At 43.8% G+C, this 23,312-nt stretch overlaps 2 protein-coding genes and 2 long non-coding RNA genes across 4 annotated transcripts; 3 read left to right on the forward strand and 1 right to left on the reverse strand.

Moving 5' to 3' along the window:
• Window positions 1-2,824: 2,824 nt before the first annotated feature.
• Window positions 2,825-4,438, reverse strand: LOC110903933 (UDP-glycosyltransferase 88B1-like). Its single transcript, XM_022149733.2, has one exon. The coding sequence runs from the start codon at window positions 4,362-4,364 to the stop codon at window positions 2,973-2,975; it is 1,392 nt and encodes a 463-aa protein (XP_022005425.1). The 5' UTR covers window positions 4,365-4,438; the 3' UTR covers window positions 2,825-2,972.
• A 1,101-nt stretch (window positions 4,439-5,539) lies between these two features.
• Window positions 5,540-6,336, forward strand: LOC110905959. Its single transcript, XR_002573545.2, has 3 exons — window positions 5,540-5,749; window positions 5,846-6,024; window positions 6,113-6,336. It is a non-coding gene; the product is annotated as an uncharacterized LOC110905959 (long non-coding RNA).
• A 3,287-nt stretch (window positions 6,337-9,623) lies between these two features.
• LOC118482049 lies at window positions 9,624-9,909 on the forward strand. Its single transcript, XR_004866959.1, has 2 exons — window positions 9,624-9,794; window positions 9,860-9,909. It is a non-coding gene; the product is annotated as an uncharacterized LOC118482049 (long non-coding RNA).
• Window positions 9,910-10,932: 1,023 nt separating this feature from the next.
• LOC118482050 lies at window positions 10,933-11,906 on the forward strand. The gene is made up of 2 exons (XM_035977500.1): window positions 10,933-10,947; window positions 11,030-11,906. Exons 1-2 carry the CDS (start codon window positions 10,942-10,944, stop codon window positions 11,804-11,806), a joined length of 783 nt encoding a protein of 260 aa, XP_035833393.1. The 5' UTR covers window positions 10,933-10,941; the 3' UTR covers window positions 11,807-11,906.
• Window positions 11,907-23,312: the final 11,406 nt, after the last annotated feature.

Below are 23,312 nucleotides of genomic sequence, written 5' to 3' on the forward strand. Positions count from 1 at the left end.
TGTAATCAATGAAAATGATTACGTACCTAAAACTTTAGAAGAGTGCATACACAGAAATGATTGGCAAAGATGGCAAGAAGCCATAAACGCCGAATTGAATTCGCTCGAAAAGCGACATGTTTTTGGACCTGTAGTCCGAACACCCATAGACGTCAAACCAGTAGGTTATAAATGGGTGTTTGCAATAAAAAGAAATGAAAAGAATGAGATTGTATGATATAAGGCTCGACTTGTAGCACAAGGTTTTTCCCAAATCCCAGGAGTTGATTATAAGGAAACGTATTCCCCTGTAGTGGATGCGATAACCCTTAAGTTCCTAATCGGCCTCACAATCTCTGAAGAACTTCATATGAGACTAATGGATGTCGTCACCGCATACATATACGGACACTTGAAAATGACATCTACATGAAAATCCCTAAAGGATTAAAATTGCCCGAAGCATTAAAATCAACACCTCGAGAAATGTGTTCTATAAAGCTCCAGAAATTTTTATATGGTCTCAAACAATCAGGTCGTATGTGGTACAATCGACTTAGTGAATATCTCGAAAAGGAAGGATACAAGTCTGATGTAATCAGTCCATGTGTCTTTATAAAACGATCACTCTCAAATTTCACTATAATAGCAGTCTATGTTGACGATATCAACATCATCGGATCTCCTGAAGAGATAGAGAAAGCTGCTCAGTTGTTAAAGAAGGAATTTGAGATGAAAGATCTTGGTATGACAAAAGTATGCATCGGACTACAATTTGAGTATCTGTGCAATGGCACATTTGTCCATCAATCAAACTACATCCAGAAGATGTTAGTACGTTTCAATATGGATAAAGCACATCCGTTTAGCGTACCTATGGTTGTCCAACCGCTAGATCCACACAAGGATCCTTATCGCCCTCAAGAAGAAGGCGAAGATGTACTTGGTCCAGAAGTATCGTACTTAAGCGCGATTGGTGCCCTTATGTATCTCACAAATAACACAAGACCTGACATTGCATTTGAAGTACATGTACTAGCGAGATACAGTTCGAATCCAACACGTAGTCACTGGAATGGTGTAAAACATATATTCCGGTATATTTGTGGGACACAAGACTTAGGTCTTTTCTATCAGAAAGATCAAAAGTCCCAGCTTGTTGGGTATGCTGATGCTGGATCTTTATCAGATCCTCACAAAGCAAAATCTCAGACAGGTTATGTATTCACATACGGCGGCACAGCAATTTATTGGAAGTCAACTAAGCAAACGCTTACAGCAACATCATCAAATCATGCCGAATTGATAGCGCTATATGATGCTGGTCGAGAATGCGTGTGGATGAGATCAATGATTAATCACATACAAGAAGCATGCGGATTAGAACAGATCAAGAAGGAGCCGACAATTATTTATGAAGACAATGCTACTTGCATAACTCAGATCATAGAAGGTTATATCAAGGGTGATCGAACAAAGCACATCTCACCAAAGTTCTTCTCAACATATGACTTGCAAAAGGAAGGGGAAATTGATGTTCGCCAGATTAAGTCAAGTGAAAATCTAGCTGACCTGTTCACGAAATCTTTACCTAGAAGCAGTTTCGAGCAGCTATCACACAAGATCGGTCTTCGTAGATTGAAAGATGTTTGTTGAATTCAGGGGGAGAATTATACACATTGTACTCTTTTTCCCTTAACTAAGTTTTGTCCCACTTGGTTTTCTTAGTAAGGTTTTTAATGAGGCAGCATAGCTGATCCAGTAGTATCAGTTTATTTATTCAGGTCCTGAAGTACCTATTTAACATCATCCTGAAGTATGTTGTTAAACTGTGTATAATTCTAAATGTCTGAGGCGGAGTGTTATAAACCAGACATTTTAGGCCCAACCCATTACTTATAGGCTTTAGGGTTTACAGTTACGTTTATCTATATATTGTAATGTTGAATAGAATGAAGAATAGAATTCAGTTTTATCTCTATTTCTCTTTGGTTTTTATCAATTATTATTTTTTTGAACGGCAATAGATTTTTATACCACACCCAAATATAACCAAACATAACATCCAGCAAGAGGCTAGAGAACAGAACCCACAATGCCCCAGAATTACTTCAGATAACCCAACCCAAACTTATACATATCAAAATTGATTTAATTCTCCATCACTGCAAATGTTCGCCACATTTCCCAGTCAATTTCACTACCCTTGTAATGGCTCTTGTACCACATAAACGAGGACGCTTGTATCTCGCCAAAAATCTTATCTATATTAACCCGCTTCCCAGAAAATATTACATCGTTTCAACTCTTCCAAATTGACCAACATGCGACCAAAATAATACCTTGCATAATTTGTCGCTTCATGCCAATTAATTCATAATTTTTATATATTCCCAGCAGGTCTCTTGTATTGAAGGCGAAAATTTGAGGGCATTTACACCACTGGCTCACTTTGCTCCAGATAACCGCCGCCACTAGGCAGGAGCCACAATATTTAATGTATTGTAATAAACATGTGTCGATGTTACTAACATGTATTTATATAAAGTTTTTATATAAATATTAGATCAACAATTGCAAAGTATAAGTTGATATTTGCTATTGTATTTTATCATTTATTTATATTACAAACATGTATTTATATAATTTGCGAAATAATTTGATATTTATATATCTATATTACAAACATATATGTATTTATATAAACATATATCTATATTACAAGCATATTTGTATTTATATAAACACTTTACCCGCCTCAACAAGCTAACAGGTTAGAACATATATGATTCATACAAAATGACAAGTCTGCGATTCACACAATTTGTGTATCAAAGATAAAATAGAATACTTCAACGAAATATTTTATTATAATAATTTTAAGTGATAAAAAGATGTATGTTATAATGTGCTCAAGAACACCATCTTAAGCACCGAGAAATACAGATAATTTATTATAGTATCGCCTTGACCAAATAGGAGATGAACCAATACTACCACAAGGCAACTAACTTATACAGAGCCGCACGAGAAGACCCACCCTCGCTCAATGCCATCGCCGCCTCCTCTTTTCTTGCGGTCACCACCTCCCGAACAACTTTACCTTCATCCCCCTCCATCAACTGTCTAACCCGCTTCTCCACCTCCATCGCGGTTACCATCCCGCCTTCTGACTCATCCATCGGTAGCGCCAGCTTCATGTCATGCGTCAACACCACCTTATTCAACTTTTGTTCCGCGTACAGCGGCCATGCCACCATTGGAACACCCGCACACACGGCTTCCAAGATGGAGTTCCACCCGCAGTGTGTCACAAACCCGCCCACAGACTTGTGGCTTAGAACAGCCACTTGCGGCGCCCAGTTCTTCACCACGAGCCCTCTATCTTTCGTACGCTCCACGAAACCTTCTGGAAGAAGTATATCCAAGTCTGGCTCAGGCGGTGGCAAAAACCGGTCTTCTTTTTTGCTTGAAGGCGGGCTTCTAACAACCCAAAGAAATCGAACACCACTCATCTCCAACCCCTTCGCTGTCTCCTTCAACTGCTCACTCGAAAACACACCCAAACTCCCAAAACACAAATACACAACACTTCCACTCGGTTGCAAATCCAGCCAATTCAAACACTCGTGCGAACCATCACCACTACTCGCCACCAACGGTCCCATGCAGTAGATTCGTGGCGTAGGCTGATCTGGGACACAAACTCCATCGTTTAAGGCTTTAATTGCCTTCGATTCGAGCGAATCAAAAGTGTTGATAATGATTCCCGCTGATTTTGGAAAATGCTCGCATACTTCAAGAAAATCAGAATAATCAGTAGTAGTTCTATCAAGTAGCGGGACTACCATATCTGAAGATGGTATAGGCGGCAGCCCAGGCGAATGGATGAGTGTATTCATATCTTTAAAGCTTTTAGTAGTGGTTTTATGAATTGTCGGAAGGTAAAGGAATTGTGCAAGGCAGCATGCACCGGAAGTAAAGAAGTAGTAAACCGGCAGGTTTAAATTATCAGCTACAGGCATTACTGTCGTGCAAAAGAAGTCGATAATGAAGGCGGAGATGTTAGAAGATGAAGAGATTGATTGTAAAGCGTGATCAACGTTAGGGTTGCTACGTCGAATAAGTTCAAAGATGATGGCTTCCATTGAAGGGAATTGTAGGGGGTCAAGAGGGATGTCAGGGAGGTCGTGGAAGGTGATGGTGGGGAAGGTGGCGGAGATGTGGCGGACGTAGGTGGCGGTGGTGCCGGTGTTGAAGGAGGGGATGAGAGTGAGGACGACGATGGAGAAGGAGGGGTGGTGTTTGGTGATAAATTTTCCGAGCTCCACCATAGAAATGAGGTGTCCCATACCCGGCGATGGATACAAAACTATAGTTGCCATGTTTGAGATTGCTTTGGGAGAGATTGAACGGAGAAATGATGTTATGAGATGAAGTTTTGAAAACAATACTAAATAATACGCTTGTATTGTCAATTTGAAGATAACATGCACTTCAATAGCTACCAAACATTTGTACGTGTCTAGTATGTGACTCGTATTGATTGGGTTTTATTATTATTATTATTATTATTATTATTATTATTATTATTATTATTATTATTATTATTATTATTATTATTATTATTATTATTATTATTATAATTATTATTATTATTATTATTATTATTATTATTATTATTATTATTATTATTATTATTATTATTATTATTATTATTATAATTATTATTATAATTATAATTATTATTATTATTATTATTATTATTATTATTATTATTATAATAATAATTATTATTATTATTATTATAATTATTATTATTATTATTATTATTATTATTATTATTATTATTATTATTATTATTATTATTATTATTATTATTATTATTATTATTATTATAACATTGTAAGTAACTAGTGGTATTTCCCAGAGCTAACATGATACAAAATATGAAATAATATTTAGAATAGTGTAGATAAAATTTACAAGGTACGATGGTGTATAGAAACAGTTTGATAGCATAGTATGTGACTCGTATTGATTGAGTATCTTTTTATTATAACATTTTGAAAGGAACGGGTGGGCCATTATCACAAAGCTTTAAAAACTTTACAATTCAGAATCGTTTTTATATCATATCCTTAAAGACTTTAATAAGTGTGCGCCATTATCACTCAAAACTTTAAAAACTTTGGTTTGGTAATTTATGACATTTACTTGCGAAACAGTTACATATATAACAGTAGATAGACTCAAAAAAGTTTTATATTTTAAAGACTACAAAACTTTATGAAAATTTTCAGAGAAAAATGCCTGGATAGTCCATGTGGTTTGGCCTTTTTTCACCTTTAGTCCCTAACTTTCTAAAATTACAGCTATAGTCCCCAACTTTTCAATTTTCGTTCCCGGATAATCCCTAGCGTGGATGAAGGTTAGTTTTTTCAGTTAAATGTATGTAAAATTACCTAAATGCCCTTACTATTAAAAAAACAAAAGAAAAACAGTTAATATAAATAATTCAGGTGGTGACATATATTTTATTAATTAAAAACCTAAAATAGGTAACCATTGTCATCTCCATAACTCCACCGCCACCCCTCAACCACCGCCTCCACCCTCCACCTCCTCCAATCACCGGACATTTTTCTCTTTCATTTATTTCACATGACAATTTCATCCTTCAAATAATAATCTCTCTGACACACACTACTTCATAGCTCCCCATTGTCTCTGGTGTCTACATTTTCTCCTTTTTCCAGTAATGACCATGGTAACCTATTGTTTTCAACATTTTTATCATCTGGGTTTTGCTTATTTTTTTGTGAATTTTGCTTAATTTATTTTGGGTTTTGTATAATTTTCGTAGAAGAAGAACCAAATCCACAATGAGAACGACGGCGGTAACGGCGGTGGTGGGGGCGGTGACGGTGGAAAGAAGCAAAAACCTTCGGATATTAATGTGGTGGTTCTGAAAATTGACCTGTACTGTGAAGGTTGTGCTAGTAGAGTAGTTGCCTGTTGTTGTTCCTGTTCGTACACTCGATGGTAATTACTAATTACCTATTTCTTCATTGAGTTTTTATTGAGATGTTATACTTTTAATAATAATTTGTGTTGTGTGTATACTGTATAGGTGTTGAGTCTGTGAGGATCGGTGACAGTGAGTTGAACAAACACACGTTGATCGGTAATTTGGCTCCGGTCAAACTCTGACAAAAAGTTGAGGAGAAAACTCCACTGGAATTTGGTGTTTTGGAATTTGCAGATGATCATGTTCATAGGTGTTTGAATAACGTGGATTCTTATCTTGAATTATTATTCTGAATGTTTTGTGATAGATGATGATGTTCATGTGAAGATTGATTTGTTCTTGATTTGGGTTTGAAGATGAAGATGTTCAGAGATGATGTTCATGTGCATATTATTTATGATGATGGTGGTGGGCCTATATCATTTTTAAAGTATTAGGGTGAAGGGGGTGCTCACCTAATAGGTGAGTCCCCTCTCTTACGCCAAACCAATCCCCGTGTGCCACGTCAACTCCCCTCTTAAACTCCCCTAACACCCCAATTTGATGGCGCCACTCCCCTCTAAGGTGAATTGGTTTTTTTAAAAAAAAAAAAAAAAAGAAAAAAAAAGAAAAGGTTTGATTGGACAGCTTGCTTCTCTCTCCTCCCTCTCTCTCGGTGAGCCGCCACCGGTCGACCTCCATCTCTCCTCCCCGATTTCCTCTCCCGAGTGATTGGCGCCTGAAGAAACAGTGATCTAATTAAGGTATTAATTAGAGGGGTTTATGTTCCTATCATAGTGGTTAATCTTCTTTGAGGTATTTGAGCTCCGACTGGTTAATCAACCTGCAAAACAGAACACCGTTACTCGTTAAGAGGGGAATGTGGGGGTTTCCCTCTTAACCGGGCTCCGGCGTGAGAATAAGCGACTGCTTTGAGAGTAATTAAGTAGTTAAGAGTGAGAGCCGAGAGAATAGAATGAATAACCTGAGGAATGAAGGTCTCTATTTATAGCCGAAGAGGTGTAAGAGGTTGTGGGCTGATGGGCCTTGGGCCAGAAACGGACAACAACGAATATGCTCTTTGCCTTGCTGGCCTCGACTGCTTAGTGGCTTCTAGATGCTCGTCGGTGCTGGCGCACCTTGATTGGAGCCACGTGTCATTGTTGTCGGCCTTGTTGTCCCTTCTGTCATCAGCAGACAAGTGGAGATCGTGGGACAGTTGTCCCCGTCTCTTGATTGGTGCCATGTAGGCGTCCTTGTGTACTTATCGTCAGAAGATCGTGGCGCACGATTGAACAGAGCCTGCTGGACGCTCATTGGTTCTTTTTACTGCCACTTGTACCCTGTGTACCTCTGTAGGTAACAGCGCGTCTTCTTACGGAGAGGATTTTGTTTGGTGGCAACTAACCCGCGCGGGGATAATGTGCTCACTTATACCATTGTTTTTATGCTAAGTGTTGCTATCTGACTTTATTATGTGCTCTTCCTCGCGCGGGGGTAAGTCATAATGTGACGTAAGCTGCGCGAGGTTGTTATTATCAAGTTGTTATGCTAAGGAGTATGGTCTCACGTGCAACTTGTTATGAGGTTTGCGCGGCTTTTTGGGACCATACCCCTTCAAGTCCCCCCAGTCCAGTGCTGCACCATGCGCAACGCAAGTGGTTGGAGCTCTGGACTTGATAAAAATAAGAGAAGGGGAAGTTGTCCTTTTGGTCTTGACTTGTAAGGCGCATGTAGAAAACTGTTGTTTTCGATGCGCAGGTACTAGGCAGGTGTCGAGTGATATCTTGTTTGTCCTTTTAATCGCGCGAGGTATTAGTAGTTTACGTATGTCTGGCGCGACTCATGTGACTTCTGCATGAAGTTACTTGCACGTTGTATGGCGGGAAACTTCGAAATTTGAACCTCTGACAGGTTGGTGAGATAAGTCGCTGAGGGCGACGTTTGAGTTGACCCCTGGCACGGGTGTCATCATGCCGCCTGCGGCGGTTGCACTTCATGTCAGGAGAGTGGGTGCCACGCGCGCGTGATAACCGTCGTCCCTGTTTTCCCGCTCGACGTGGCAACCTCTCGTTGGTTGCCCTTGCGGCTAGTGCGGCACGGTTACCCATCGCATTAAATGCGATGGGTATAAATATCCGAAGAGAAAGGTGAAAGATTCACTTTCTCTTCGTTTCTTCTCCGATTTCCTCTCAAAACTCTTTGAATCTTCAAAGTGTTCTTCATTTTCTTCAAGATTTCTTCAAATCTTCAAAACTTCTTCGAGCCTTTTTCCAGATTTTCTTACGAATATGAGTGAAGAACATCGAGAGGCTCCTGTTAGTGAGGAGGGACCAGTTCCTGTCCTCAGGTGGGATTTAGGTCTCTTCGAACAGATTGTTCGAAGTTTTAGGTTTCCACCGGAGTGGGACGCCCGGTATCCGGCTCAGGGCCAAACCGCGGCTGATGCCCCACCCGGCTATATTACCCTTTATGAAGATTTCTTTCTTCAGGGTAACTTCCGGCTGCCGGCGACCAATTTTCTGGGTAGCATCCTCTCTTACTACCAGTTCCACATATCTCAGATGAGTCCACCTGGGATGGTGAGGGTGAGACACTTCGAGTTCTTATGCCAGTCTCATGGCATCGAGCCAAGTGTCGACAAATTTCGATCATTCTATCAACTCCAAAGGACGATGGGGTTCTTTTCGTTTGCAAGCCGAGGTGCGGCGAAGAAGATCTTGTTGAATCCACCGAAGAGTTTCCATGACTGGAAACCCAAGTTCTTCTTCATCAGGGAAGAAGTCGTGCCGGTCGCTATGACCTTTAGGGAATGGACTGAGGCCATACTCAAGGAAGATCTGCCGATCCCGAAGACGGCTTTGTGGTACCAACAGCTGACCCCAACCCCTAACCGGGTGTTTGGGGAAAATGTTTTAGTTGCAGCCAAGATGAGTGACCAGTGGTCACCTAGCAGCAGGGAGGTTCCTGTGCTAAAGCTTGGCGATCAAGGTTAGTCCTTTGTTTGTTTTTTTTCTAAGTAAATTTGCTGCAAATGCTTCTTACACTTTTTTATTTATAGAAGCGCAACTCTACCAAGCTGCCTTCACTACCTTTGGTGGCTCCATGGGTGTTCGCGCAGTGCGCGATGATGAAGAGAGCTGGTATGACCAGATTAAAGGAAACTTCATGTTTCCAGCTGCTGATGCCTTTGCTTCGCCGCCAACTGCTACTGAAGGTGCGCAATACCCAAAACCTCGTCCATTGCGGTCTGTGACTCTCGCTGGGAAAGAAACTTTCTATCTTTCCAGCGAGGAGTCGGTAGGATCTTCCAGCGGCGAGCTAAGCTCTTGGTCTAAAATATTTGCAGGTGTGTTGCGCGACCTGGGGATTGACCCAGAGGAGAAAAAGAAGAAACCGGTGAAGAAGAAGAAAGCGGAGCCGGAGGTGACCAGCAAGGGCACTGGCCCTAGTCGCGCAACAGCTGCTGCTGGCAAAGGTACTCTTCGCCTTCGTCAACGTGACTTGGATGATTATGTGATCATCAGTGACTCATATGAAGGTTTATCTCATGTAGCTAAGGGAAAAGCTGGTGCTGGTGGGTCAAAGAGTTCTGGGAGCGCGGGTTCTCGTAACCCCGATGCTGGCGCGACCCCCAGTTTTCCCGAAGATGTAGAAGAGGAGGAAGATGCTGGTGCCCGACTTATTGGGCGAAAGAGGGGTAGGAGCGAGGCTACAACTGGTGTGGCCTCCGCGCCTCAATCTGTTGTGATCCCTGCGATAGGGAAGACGAGCAGGCTGCGCTCGTTGTATCAATTTTCTCCTGGTATGTTCTTTTCTTCTCTTCTTTTCTTAAAAAACTTCTTTGCTTATACTTGCCTTGTTTTGTAGAGATCAAGAAGAAGACCCCTGAAAAGGCGGTTACATTCGTTGAGGCGGGGGCGAAAAGGCCCAAGATAACCGTCAAGTCCACTGACGCTGCAGCTCAGGACGCCGCGAAGGCGGCTGAGGCGCAGCGAAAGGTGGAGGAGGCGCGTAAGAAAGAAGAGGAGAGGAGAAAGAAAGAAGAAGAGAAGAAGATAGAGGAGGAGAGAAAGAAAAGGGAGGAGGAGGAGAGGAAGAAGAAGGAGGAGGAGGATAGGAAGCGGAGGGCGGAGCAGGAGAAGCTGGCTGAGGTGGCTAAGAAGCAGGCCTTGGAGAAGGAGATGGCGGCGAAAAAGGCTATGGATCAGCCTCTTAAACCTCCAGGCCCTGAGGTCACCAAGCCACCTAACACCGGTCCTGTTACTACTTCCAAGGCTTCTAGCCGCTTTTCCTCAAGTGGCGCGAGCTCTGGTGGAGCTGGGGGTTATAACCCCAATGTGGTAGGGGCGAAAGATACCGTTGGAGATATCTACTACAAGACATATACTGAAGAAGAGCGCGGTGATGCCCTCCATCATGCCCCCTGGAGCTTAAAACAGAAGGATACATTTGCTGAGTTTAGCGCTTCGCGTGAATGGTTTTTGAATTCCTTCCCCCCTGGTGAGGTCAATCGGCAAAGGGCAAAAACCCATGAGATGTTATATCGTACTTATATTCTTGGGGAGGCCAATGCCCGCTCTGCCAACCATCAGATCGTTCGCGAATGGCGGACGATGGTCAGAGAACGTGCCGATTGGGAGGGTTACCGCGAGCGTACTCTGAAGCGAATTGCGGAGTTTGAGAAGTCGAAAGCTGCGCTCGACGAAGAAAGAGCCAAGTTTGAGGCTGACAAGAAGGCAGAGGAGTGGGGCCGCGAGGGGCTGCAGAAAAAACTCCATAATGCTGAGGAGCAACTGGCCAAGGAGAAGGCCGAGTTTAAGCGTATATGCGCCCAAGACAACGAGCGTACTTATGCTCTACGACAGAAGATCGTTGGTCTTGAGGCTACAGTTGCGGATTTGACCTCAAAGGTGGAGGAGGCGCAGGGTGAAAAGACTGCCAAGCAGCAGATGGAGGTTAGTTCTACTGATTCTCGCTCTTCCTTTTTGTTTACGAAATTTCTCTAAGTCAATTCTCAAGGTGTTTGTCAATTTTTAGGTTGAGCTGACTGAAGCCAAGGTGCAATTGTCTAACAAGGACAAGGATCTCCATGCCAAGGACGTTGAGATAGCGGAACTCAAGCGTCGCTTGAATGAGCAAATCGACAGATGCGAGTCTTTGGAGATTGACCTTGAGGCTGAGAAGGTCAAGGCTGCTGATGCTGAGGAGGCGCGTGCTGTGAGCACTGCCGCGCTGAATGTGGCTCAAACCAACTACTCTGAGGCTCAAGGTATCGTCGATACACTTGTCTCAGAAGCGGAGTGGATGCGCACTCGTGGAGTAGTGATGGTAAGTGCCTTGTGCTTTTTTCTTAAGTTGAAGAGTTTTTTCTTTAATGCTTATCTTTTGTTGAAGGTTGCCAACTCTATCTTGAATGCAAACGAGCTAGATCGCGCTGTGGCGGCTCTGACAGATGCGGCGCGTGCGGTGGGTCACCGAGGAGGTTACCTGGAGTGTGCTGATCATGTAGAGCAAATGCTTGGGCAAGAATTTGACACAAGCCACTGCTCAGTAACAGATCGTGCCGATGCTGCGCTGGCAAGTGCTGAAAATTCCTATGACAACCTCTCCTTGCCTATCATGGAGTTGGTTGTCGAATCGTTAAAGAAAGACGACTGGTGCCAGCGTCTTAAGGCAATCCTCGATCCACCGGTCACCGTCGAGTTGTCCGACGAAGACCCAGCTGGTGATGATGGCGGTGATGGTGATGATGATGGCGACGATGATGATGGTGAAGATGACGGAGATGATGGTGATGATCGTCGCGAAGAGTAGGAGAGTTTGTTGAGTAGTTAGTTGGTAGGCACTTGTGCCTTTGTAATTTCTTTGATAGTCTTATGTATGGTGCTGCGCAGTTGCGCAAGATGTTAATGGAACCTTTTGTTTCTTTTTTTTTTTGTTGCAATTACTGCCTTGTTATAAAAACTTATGCTAAATTAGCTCGAATAAATGGAAGCGTTTTCTAAGTATACGGTGGCCATCCGGTCTCGCGCTTTGTTTGCGGAGGACCTTGGAGGTGGTTTGAACCATCTCAAAATGCTGGAGTGTTTTCGCGCTAATCAGAAGTTTAACATGCATTTGTAACGAAAAAACAATGTAATAGAACATGTCGTATGTTTTCATTCAAGTCAGTAGTTGGCTCTTAAGCCTTCATACATATTTGCCAATGGCTCGTAGCCGGCATGGCGAAATTGAAAAATGGCGCAAGGCCGAAAAGATTACATATAGCATTTGCGCAATTGTTGCGCATTCCAAGTTCTTGGTAAGATGTGGCCATCTAAGGTGCGTAATTTGTAGGCCCCTTTGCCCAGGACCTCATGAATCAGATATGGGCCTTCCCATTTAGGTGCCAATTTCCCTGGGCGTTCCGCATTTGATGCTTCGTTGTCGCGAAAGACGTACTCCCCTGGATTGAAGGTACAAATGCGAACCCTTGTGTTGTAGTACCTTTCCAGCTGGGTTTTGTATTTGGCCTCTCTGATTCTTGCGATTTCGCGTCGTTCTTCTAACAAGTCTAAGTCTAGACGCCTTTCCGCTTCATTGTCAACCGTGTTGACCGTGGTCATTCGCGGCGAGGGCAGGCCAATCTCCGCCGGGATTACCGCCTCTGAGCCATAGACCAGGCTAAAAGGGGTCTCGCCGGTACTCGTCTTTGGCATGGTCCGGTGAGCCCATAAAATGCTTGGAAGCTCATCGACCCATCCGCGCCGCCTTGTTCCTAATCTGGCCTTTATCCCTTCGACGATGCATTTGTTCACACTTTCCACTTGTCCGTTGCCTTGTGGGTGCGCAACGGAGGTGAAAGTGTGTTCAATGTTCATCTCCTTCATCCAGTTCTTAAGATCGTCTGACGCAAAGTTGGTGCCGTTGTCTGTCACGATCTTGAGCGGGAGGCCGAATCTGCATATGATGTGCTCCCATATGAACTTGCGCACAATCATAGCCGTGGTGGATGCGAGGGCTTTGGCCTCTACCCACTTCGTGAAGTAGTCGACAGCTACTATGATGAACTTCACGGCGCCGGGGGCATCCGGGAAAGGTCCCACCATGTCAATTCCCCATTGCTGAAAGGGCCATGCGGTGGACACGGGGATAAGATCATTTTTAGGCCGCAACGTTTTTGGAGCGTGCCTCTGGCAAGAGTCACACTTGCGGATCTCCTTCATTGCGTCAACGTGCATACCAGGCCAGTAGTAACCGGCGCTCATGATCTTCGCGACAACCATCCTTGGTCCGGAGTGGATGCCGCAAATCCCTTCGTGGATTTCCCTTATCAAATAATTCGCGTCCTGGGGGTCCACACAGCGCAGTAGTGGTCCCAGGAAGGATTTTCGGTATAAGATACCGCTGTTCATTTCGTACTGTAGGGCTTTGTTTTGGATCTTTCTTGCTTCCGCTTTGTTCTCGGGAAGCACCCCCTCTTGCAAGTATTGGATGATGGGGGTCATCCATTATGTCTGCCCTGTTTCGATTACGTTAACTTGGCGCAATAAAACCGATGGGTTCTTGAGTACCTCTATCCTTACATCCTTGGCGAGATGTTGAAAGGAAGTCGAGGCGAGCTTGCTCAAAGCATCGGCAGGCTTGTTTTCTGAGCGATTAATGTGTATAACTTTGTGGGATTTGAATTGCTGTAGCAATTCCTTCGCTTGTTCCAGATACAAGGCCATGACTTCTCCCTTCGCGTCGTATATGCCGTTTACTTGACTTGCGATCAGGAGTGAGTCAACATGTGCGCGCAAGTTTTTTGCTCCCATCTTGATGGCGAGACGTAAGCCTGCCAGAAAAGCTTCGTACTCAGCTTCATTGTTGGTGTTTTTGAAGTCGAGCTTAATGGCGTAAGTAAACTCGTGCTTTTCTGGGCTTACTAGACGTAAACCTGCTCCCGCGCCATCTTCATTTGATGCCCCGTCAGTGTAAAGCATCCAAGTCTCCTCTGTTGTGTTTTCCTTGGGAGTTTCTATCATTTCACATTCCTTGATTTTATCAGCCGGCACTTCTGTGATGAAGTCGGCGAGGACCTGCCCCTTAATGGCTGGGCGCGGCCTATACAAGATGTTGTGGCCGCCCAGTTCAATGGCCCATTTTGCCAACCTGCCTGATGTTTCGGGCTTCTGGAGTATAGTGCCAATGTGGAAGTTGGTAAGCACAGTTATCACATGGCCTGTGAAGTATCGGCGCAATCTTCGGGAGGCGTGTAGTAGCGCAAGAACCAGCTTTTCCATTGTGGAATATCTTGTTTCCGGGTCTGTGAGTACCCTGCTGACGTAATAGATCGGGGTTTGCACGCCATTCCTGTCTACCAACAATACTGACCCTACTGCCTTATCCGAGGAGGACAAGTACAGCACAAGGGGCTCTTTTTCAAACGGTGCCGTCAGCGTAGGGAGTTCGATCAGACACGCTTTCATTTGTTGAAAAGCTGTTTCGGCTTCCGGGGTCCATTTGAACTCTTGCTTCTTTACGCAATTGCGCAGCGTGCTAATGAAGGGATACGACTTTGCGGCGTGATTTGAGAGGAAACGATTTAGCGCGGCCAGCCGGCCGGCTAGTCGTTGCATTTCCTTGATGTTTCTTGGTGAAGGCATTCGTTCTATAGCTTGTACCTTCTCAGGGTTCACCTTGAAACCGCCGTTTGTGACAATGAAGCCCAGAAACTTCCCTTCTTCCATGCCAAAGGAACACTTGGCTGGATTTAGCTTCATATTTACGCTGCGCAATGAGTTGAACGTTTTTTCGATGTCTTTTAACATTTGGTCCTCCTCGGGACTTTTCACCACTAGATCATCGATATAAACCTCAATGTGCTTTCCGATGTCACCTGCGAAGGTTTTGTCCATCAAGCGTTGATAAGTCGCGCCTGCATTCTTTAAACCAAAAGGCATTTTGGTGTAGCAGAATATTCCAAGATCAGTCCTGAAGGCTGTCTTGTCTTCATCTTCTAGCTTCATCTGCACTTGATGGTATCCTTTATAGCAATCCAAGAAACACTTCCATCTGTAAGGCGCGAGGGAGTCAATCTTTTTATCGATCTCTGGCAAGGAATAGCAATCCTTTGGGCATGCTTTGTTGAGATCGGTGTAATCTACACACATGCGCCATCCGCCATTTGATTTTTCGACCATCACAGGGTTCGCCACCCAACTCTGATATCTTACTTCTCGCAAGATCCCGGCCTTAAGCAGCTCGCATACCTGCTCGTTCATTGCTTTTGTCTTGTCTGCTCCTAGGCTGCGCCTTCTTTGGACCTTTGGCTCGACAGATGGGTACGTGTTTAAGCAATGCTCGGTGATGTTGCGCGGGACACCGGTCATGTCTGCCGGCGTCCAGGCAAATATATCCATGTTTCGAAACAGCAGTTGCTTTAGACCTGTTCTGATGTCGGACGAAATGGCGTGGCCAATTGTCACGGTCTGCTCGGGGTATTTTCGGTTTAAAACCCATTTTTCCGGCTCAGTCGTAGAGACCTTTGCCGCTTTTGTTGGGCGCAGCTCATCAGTTGACATTATTTCCTTCTTGGCGTATATGATTGCTACTCCTGTTTTGGTTGGGAAACCTATTGCAGAATGAGGCGTTGATGTCACCATGTTTAGCTCGCCTTGTGTTTCCCTCCCAAGAAGCACATCATGCCTTGATTTCACTGGCATCACCATAAAGTTCACATTTGTTGTTCTTGAATGTTTCCCGTCAGAGAGCGTGACAGGGAAACTGATCTGACCGAGAGGAAAAACCATCTCGTTGCAAAATCCAGACAAAGGATAATCGACAGGTTCGAGACGCGCCTTATCCTCTTCATCCAGCTGATTGAAACATTGTTCGTAGATGATGTCGGCTGTGCTTCCTGGGTCGATGAAGATGTACTCTGTTTCATAGTGACCAATTATACCAGTAATGACGACGGGTCGTGTGGCGCGAGGACCGCCGCGCACTACTGGGAATATGACTTGCTGTTCTTGCCAAGAAGGCTCGTAGGGCCGTTTGCCTTTTTCTCTCGCGGTATATCTTGGTCCGTTGACCATGTGAGTCTCTAGCCGTCTCACCTTTTTGTGGCTACCTTCATCGTGACGTTGGAGCTGACGAGTGTCCTTGCGCACATTCTTCACTAAATGGCTTAGTTTGCCGCTTTTGAGCGCTCTTTCGATTTCTTGGCGCAAGCTGTAACAGTCGTCGGTTAGGTGCCCTGAATCTTTGTGAAAATCGCAGTACAAATTAGGGTCTTGCCCCTTCTTGTTTGTCATTGGCCTTGGTGCCTTGAAATCGACATTCTCCGTCATCAATACCTCCTTTGGGGTTTTTGTGAGCGGAGTCCAGTGTTTGTCACGATTCTCGTCTCTGACCGCTCTCTTGTAACCGATTCGGTCAATCGTTTCTCGCGCATCTTCTCTGTAACGTGGCCTGTCGTCGCGGCCTCTGGGTCTCTCAGACTTCCAGTCATGACTCTTGTACTTGTTGCGCTTGTTATTGTTGTCGCGCGGCCTCTCGTTTGCTCTTGAGAATCGATCTTCGGAGTAATACCCCTTTCCACCAGCAAGGGATTCCTCGGTTTGCGCGACGATCTTCGCTGCCTCCATCAGTTTATCCCACTCTTTTGGCATCCCATCTTTGCCTGTGATGGTTCTAATGAGGCTATCACAGCGTATAGCCTTCTTGAAGTGGCAGCGCATGAGTTGCTCACTGACGCCGCCAATCTCTAAACATTCTTTGTTGAAACGCGTGATGAAGTCCTCCAGACCTTCACCATCCCTTCGCCATATATCTTCTACTTCCGCCGTATCACGCTGATAGCGACGTTGTTGGCTAAAATAGCTTAAGAATTGTGTCTTGAAGTCTGTCCATGACTTAATCTTTCCGGGCGGAAGGCTATCAAACCAGGCGCGAGCCGCTCCGGTAAGAGTCTGAATGAACAGGTGGCACCACATGGGCATGTTCCAACCTCCCATGCAGCCCACACTCGTGAATGTTCTGACGTGGTCGTCTGGGTCAGTCAACCCATTGAACTTCCCAACGGTTGGGGGTAGCTTCTCTCGTGAAAGTGGTGCGAGTGCGATTTTCGGGATAAACTTGGAGTGTTCCGCAGCTTCCGCTGGTCTGTATGCCAGGCGGAAATCTCGTTCAGCTTCTTCTGTATAGCCAATGTGTTGTCTTGGCTTATAGTACTCGTGGTTCTTTGGTAAACGATTAAAGACCGATGATTCTTCATCACCTTCCCATGTAGGGTCATATGGGTCGGTTTCTTCCCACTCGTTGTTCATGTTGCGCGGCGTGAGCCGGCTGTGCACAGGGCCTCGTTGAAGGTTCGACGGATACTCATAGTGACTATCCGTCTCCCCTCTTGTATCGCGCGTGTCTTGTACGCTTAAACGCCTTGTAGGGGGAGGCCTGTTGGTTCTGCCTTGTATATTGGCCGGTGGTGGCATTTGGCGCATCCCCTGACTCGGAGGGGTGACCAAGGACGGTTCTGCCGTCAAAACTGCCTGCTGCGCGATGAGCGATTGGTATGCTGCATTGATAGTTGCGATGTTTTTGGCATACCACGAGGCTGGGGTTTCGCCCTCTGGTAAGCCAAGTAATGCAGATACATTTTGAGGCGGCGCTGGGTTGGACGGTCCTTCGCCGTTGTTACCTGGGGTAACCATTTGTGTGATACGGGTAACGCTCCCGCGCTGACCCCCCGTGTTGGTGATCTCAACTTCGCCTATTTCTTCGACTTGGGCTTGGAGGTTTTGGGCTCCTTCACCCAAGGCCGTGTTAGAGTTGGCTCCGAAGCCGAACTCTGGAAAGATTCCTTGACCAGTCATAGTCGAAGGATGAAAAGATGTCAAAGGCTCAAATAAAGAAGATGAGGGTGGTTATAGAAAAAATCGGTGGGCGCCAATGAAGAAACAGTGATCTAATTAAGGTATTAATTAGAGGGGTTTATGTTCCTATCATAGTGGTTAATCTTCTTTGAGGTATTTGAGCTCCGACTGGTTAATCAACCTGCAAAACAGAACACCGTTACTCGTTAAGAGGGGAATGTGGGGGTTTCCCTCTTAACCGGGCTCCGGCGTGAGAATAAGCGACTGCTTTGAGAGTAATTAAGTAGTTAAGAGTGAGAGCCGAGAGAATAGAATGAATAACCTGAGGAATGAAGGTCTCTATTTATAGCCGAAGAGGTGTAAGAGGTTGTGGGCTGATGGGCCTTGGGCCAGAAACGGACAACAACGAATATGCTCTTTGCCTTGCTGGCCTCGACTGCTTAGTGGCTTCTAGATGCTCGTCGGTGCTGGCGCACCTTGATTGGAGCCACGTGTCATTGTTGTCGGCCTTGTTGTCCCTTCTGTCATCAGCAGACAAGTGGAGATCGTGGGACAGTTGTCCCCGTCTCTTGATTGGTGCCATGTAGGCGTCCTTGTGTACTTATCGTCAGAAGATCGTGGCGCACGATTGAACAGAGCCTGCTGGACGCTCATTGGTTCTTTTTACTGCCACTTGTACCCTGTGTACCTCTGTAGGTAACAGCGCGTCTTCTTACGGAGAGGATTTTGTTTGGTGGCAACTAACCCGCGCGGGGATAATGTGCTCACTTATACCATTGTTTTTATGCTAAGTGTTGCTATCTGACTTTATTATGTGCTCTTCCTCGCGCGGGGGTAAGTCATAATGTGACGTAAGCTGCGCGAGGTTGTTATTATCAAGTTGTTATGCTAAGGAGTATGGTCTCACGTGCAACTTGTTATGAGGTTTGCGCGGCTTTTTGGGACCATACCCCTTCAGCGCCACCCACCGATTTTCCATCTCTCCTCCCCGATGAGCTTCACCGAATACGCCCCGACCCCCCTTATTATTTATATTTCTTTTAACTTTTTAATTATTAATTTAACAAGTAAGGGTATTTAGGTCATTTTACATGCACATAACACCAAAAACTAACTGATGTTAGGTTTAGGGACTATTCAGGAACGAAAATTAAAAAGTTAGGGACTATAGCTGTAATTTTAGAAAGTTAGGGACTAAAGATGAAAAAAGGCCAAACCACAGGGACTATCCGGGCATGAAGAATCTTTCACAATTTCAGCTATGAAGAATCTTTCTGGATGCTAACTAGTTATATCCTGCTCCGTAGGGCTGCAAACGAACCAAACATTCGGCGAATAGTTCGTGAACCGTTCGGCGGGAAGTTCATTTGTGTTCGTTCGTTTATTAAACAAACATGAACAGAGGGCGCGTTCGTTCATTTATGTTTGTGAACGTTCGGTAAAGTGTTTGTTTGTTTTCGATAATTCATTAGTGTTTTAGCCTTGATATTTTATTTAAATAATTCAAAATTCCGACAAATAAAATATTTAATAAGTGTTAATGTATTATATATTTTGCTCATGAACGTTTGTTTGTGTTCATTTGTTACCATTTGTGTTCATGAAAATTAGTTTGTGCTCATTTGTGTTCATCATCGTCCGTTTTCATTCGTTGCTTAAAATTTACAAACAAACACAAACGAACACGAACAAGTTCATTTCCTTAACAAACAAACACGAACATAAAATCTCGTTCGGTAAGCGTTCATGAACAGTTCGTAAACACATATATTTCTTAGCAAACAAACACGAACAAGGACTTGTTCGTTCGTTTCGTTTGCAGCCCTACTGCTCCGGGATAAAGGTCAATCTCATTAAACCGAATCTTTCATATGATTATTTTAGCTGATTATTTGAGTATGAATATTTAGTATTGCATGGCACTTTCAAGCACACATCCAAACAACCTCTAACTTACGTATTAGAGTAATGCTAGCATGTAAGATTAAATATAGAGTAAACTATAATTTTACCCCTGGGGTTTAAGCCAATTGACACTCTGACCCCCTCCCTGGAAAATACTGCTATCTGACCCTCCAACGGTGTTGATCTGTCGCAAGATTACCCCCTGGCCTATGTTTCACCCTAATCCTTACTTGCATCCTTTTATCTTTCACATTTCATCAGTATGAAACCCTCAAGTTAACCTAGTTCTAAAATCATCACTCTATACATGACGATCCTGCACATTTGAACAATTACAAGCGATTTGCACTCTGTTACGAGTATGGATCTTCGATTATGGAAGATTAGAGCTGAAGATCAGTATTTCGAACCAAACGAGATGTACCGTAAGTGACATGCAAGCTCACAGGGTCTGATTTAGGTAAAATTTGAACCTTTTGTTGTGTTAATGTGTTGTTGATGTTTGTTTACAGGTGAAATTCAAAGTCAATTTACAATTAAATTACACTATGGAGGTAATTTTGTAGAAAACCCAAATAGGGAATACTTAGATGGAAAGATGAACTACATTGATCATGTAGATTTTCGTGTGTTGACTACGGATGTTTTAGAGGAGATGATTAAGAAAATAGGCTACAATGATGGTCTTTTTTTCTGCATTCATTACAAGGAACCTTACATGTCTTTGGATTTTGGTCTTAGGACATTAAAATGTGATGTTGATTTAGAAGCTATGTTTGATCATGTGCGTCAAGGAGTCAACCTGATAGACATGTATCTTGAACACCAGAGGTCAACGATCTTGATGTAGTCCTATGTAGTTCCTGCAGGGCCATGTAAAGAAATTGTTCCAGCATCATTGTAAAATGAAAATGAAAATGAAAATGAAAATGAAAGTCTAAATGAAGATGAGGAAGAAAGTGATCCTGATTATGAGTGTGTTGAGGAAGATAATATGGTTTATGAAATATAAGTCGATATGCAGAGGTTCAGGGCTAATGTAGAATTTACTGGGGAAGAACTGGATGGTTCAAGTGATGGGGATCATGATGATGAGAGAAATGAAGAAGGTCATCTTCCTGTAGACCTGGAGGACTTTGAAAGTGGGTCTGATGACAATACAACACTTAGAGATAGGGTTGCCCGGAAGTTAAGGAGGAAAAGGAAGGCTGCTATCAAAGAGAGGGGTGCAGATGATGTGCCCTTCTTTGTTGGTCAGCTTATCGATGACAAGAGTAAGATGAACGAGCTGGTCAAAAACTATGCTCTTAAGGCTAAGAGGGATGTTCTTATCCTAAAAAACGAGTTGTTAAGGTATAGAGTAGTGTGTTTTGGTAGTAATCCACCACTACTAGGTGCTGCAAATAAAGGAGATGAGGGGCAAAATATTAAATCAACAAGGTAGGGCAAAAATACAGGCACCTTAAAAGGCATACAAAGCCCACCTGCCCTTGGGCAGTTCACATCTCAAGGAGACGGCTAAGGAGACGTGGTGTGTGAAGACAGTTCATAATCATCACAATTGTTTAACAACAAGGGATGTATCATTGTACACAATGAGTTCGATTGCCAGGGAGATCCAACCTATGATTAAAAGCAATCCAGCTATAACAACTCTCCTAAAATATTTCCGGCACCCCTAATATATTTAAAATGTCCTAATAGATCTGAAAATATACCCCAAATACGAATTTTGACCCTATATACCTTTATATAATTAAAATTTAAATAAAAAACAAGAAAATATAGTCGCTCGCGGGCCGTGAAGGCTTTGCCTTCAAGCTACGCGGGGCGCGACAGATCAACATCAGGCCGGCACCTGGGGCGCGAATCAACCAAGTGGCCGAATCAACCAAGCTAGGGCCTACCCTAGCTGGCCTCGTGGGGCGCGAAGGCCCCTTCTGCTTCTTACGCGGGCCGCGAGAAAGTCGTGACCAGCCCTTATAAATTAGGAGCATCGGTTGTTCATTCTGACCGCTCACACCAACTTTCTCTCTCGAATTTCTACATAGCAATTATAATTTCCGGGCATAATACCCCCCTAAATAACGAAGTTCTGCCTCGTTGTAAGTATCATAATCCCCGGTTACATATTAGATACGCTGCCCGATTGATCTAGGGTTCTGTAACGGCTGTCAAGGTTCTGTCCGACGTAGTCGTTGGAATTTTGTCTCAGGGAGGGTATTACTAATGTAAATATTGGGTTATTATACTAACACACGTGCATTGTTTAATTAATAGATAATCACCAGGAATACTAAAGGAAAACCCTAAGACAACAATGTGAGTAATCCTCCTTTTTGCAAACTGTTTTTACAAAACCTCAAATGATTAACATTATATTAAACAGTAATTGAGTATTTGTATTCTACAATTATCGTCGGTATGTTGGGGTTTTATATACAAAATTTGTTACTACACTGTGAGTAGTAACATGACCACAAGTCGGGTTGACAGTACCGTGGGTGGTAATTAAAGTAGATGGAAACAAATGCAATTGCGCAACCACCCTCAATACTGTAAAACAGTTTTACCTGTCTTGATTAAACTGGGATTCACTCACCAGTATTTCCCACTGACAAAATGTTTTTAAACACGTTTTAGGTAACAAAATGTGAAAGCCAAATAGAAGCCAGCTGGACAGCACTGAAGGCTTGGAAAAGTGGCTATAAAAGTTACCTAAATAAAGAGATGTTTTATTTAAATAAAATAGGGTTATCCCTATGAAAATGTGTGTACTTGAAACTTGGGAATTTCCCATGTGTTTAATATTATAAAAGCGTGGTATTTTACTCTGATTAAATATTTCCTAACTACGGCCCTGATGTAATTTTCGCTGCCAAACTGATAAACACCGATACCACCAAATCTGATCCTGCGGCCGCCCGTTCCCGGGTAGTTAGGGGACGGGGGTTGCGACAGAAGGTGGTATCAGAGCTAAGCCACTAATTCAGCCACAGAAGTGTTCTGCTGGCACCAAGATTTGTTCAATATGTTAGGAAATTATTTACGGAACTACGTGCATATCTGTATATTATTGTTATGTGTTATTTGACTATTTGTTAGTTTACAGTATGAGCGACCAAGGACCTTCAGACGCTTACCGTAAGTTGTCCAGCTCACCTAGGGACGAAGGCACCTCTTCACAGCCTACCCTCTCGGGGTATTCAGCTGACAATGAAGATGGGATATTTGTGTTCAAGGCCCAATCTGAAGAGCCATTCCCTCCCAAAAAGAGAGGATAATTCAGCAGAGGAGCCCATGAACGTAGGAAAAGGATGAAAAAGTTACAACAGCAGCGAACTTTAGTCGCCGCTAAGAAGGAAACAGATGCTCACACTTAGGATATGCTCAATTGGAGTCTAGCAAATTTTCATATTCTAACAACTACAGCTGCAGACCCTAATCTAGAGCAACTCATAGCACCCCAGCCGTTACCACTGTTTCCCACACAGCCAATGGAAATTGAAGCCAACCCAGAAAACCAAATCCCAATGCCTAACCTTGACCCAGCTGAGATACCTAGAATACCAGCACCC

This window comes from Helianthus annuus, chromosome 9, assembly GCF_002127325.2.
Source record: "Helianthus annuus cultivar XRQ/B chromosome 9, HanXRQr2.0-SUNRISE, whole genome shotgun sequence".
In the NCBI taxonomy this organism is placed as follows: Eukaryota; Viridiplantae; Streptophyta; class Magnoliopsida; order Asterales; family Asteraceae; genus Helianthus; species Helianthus annuus.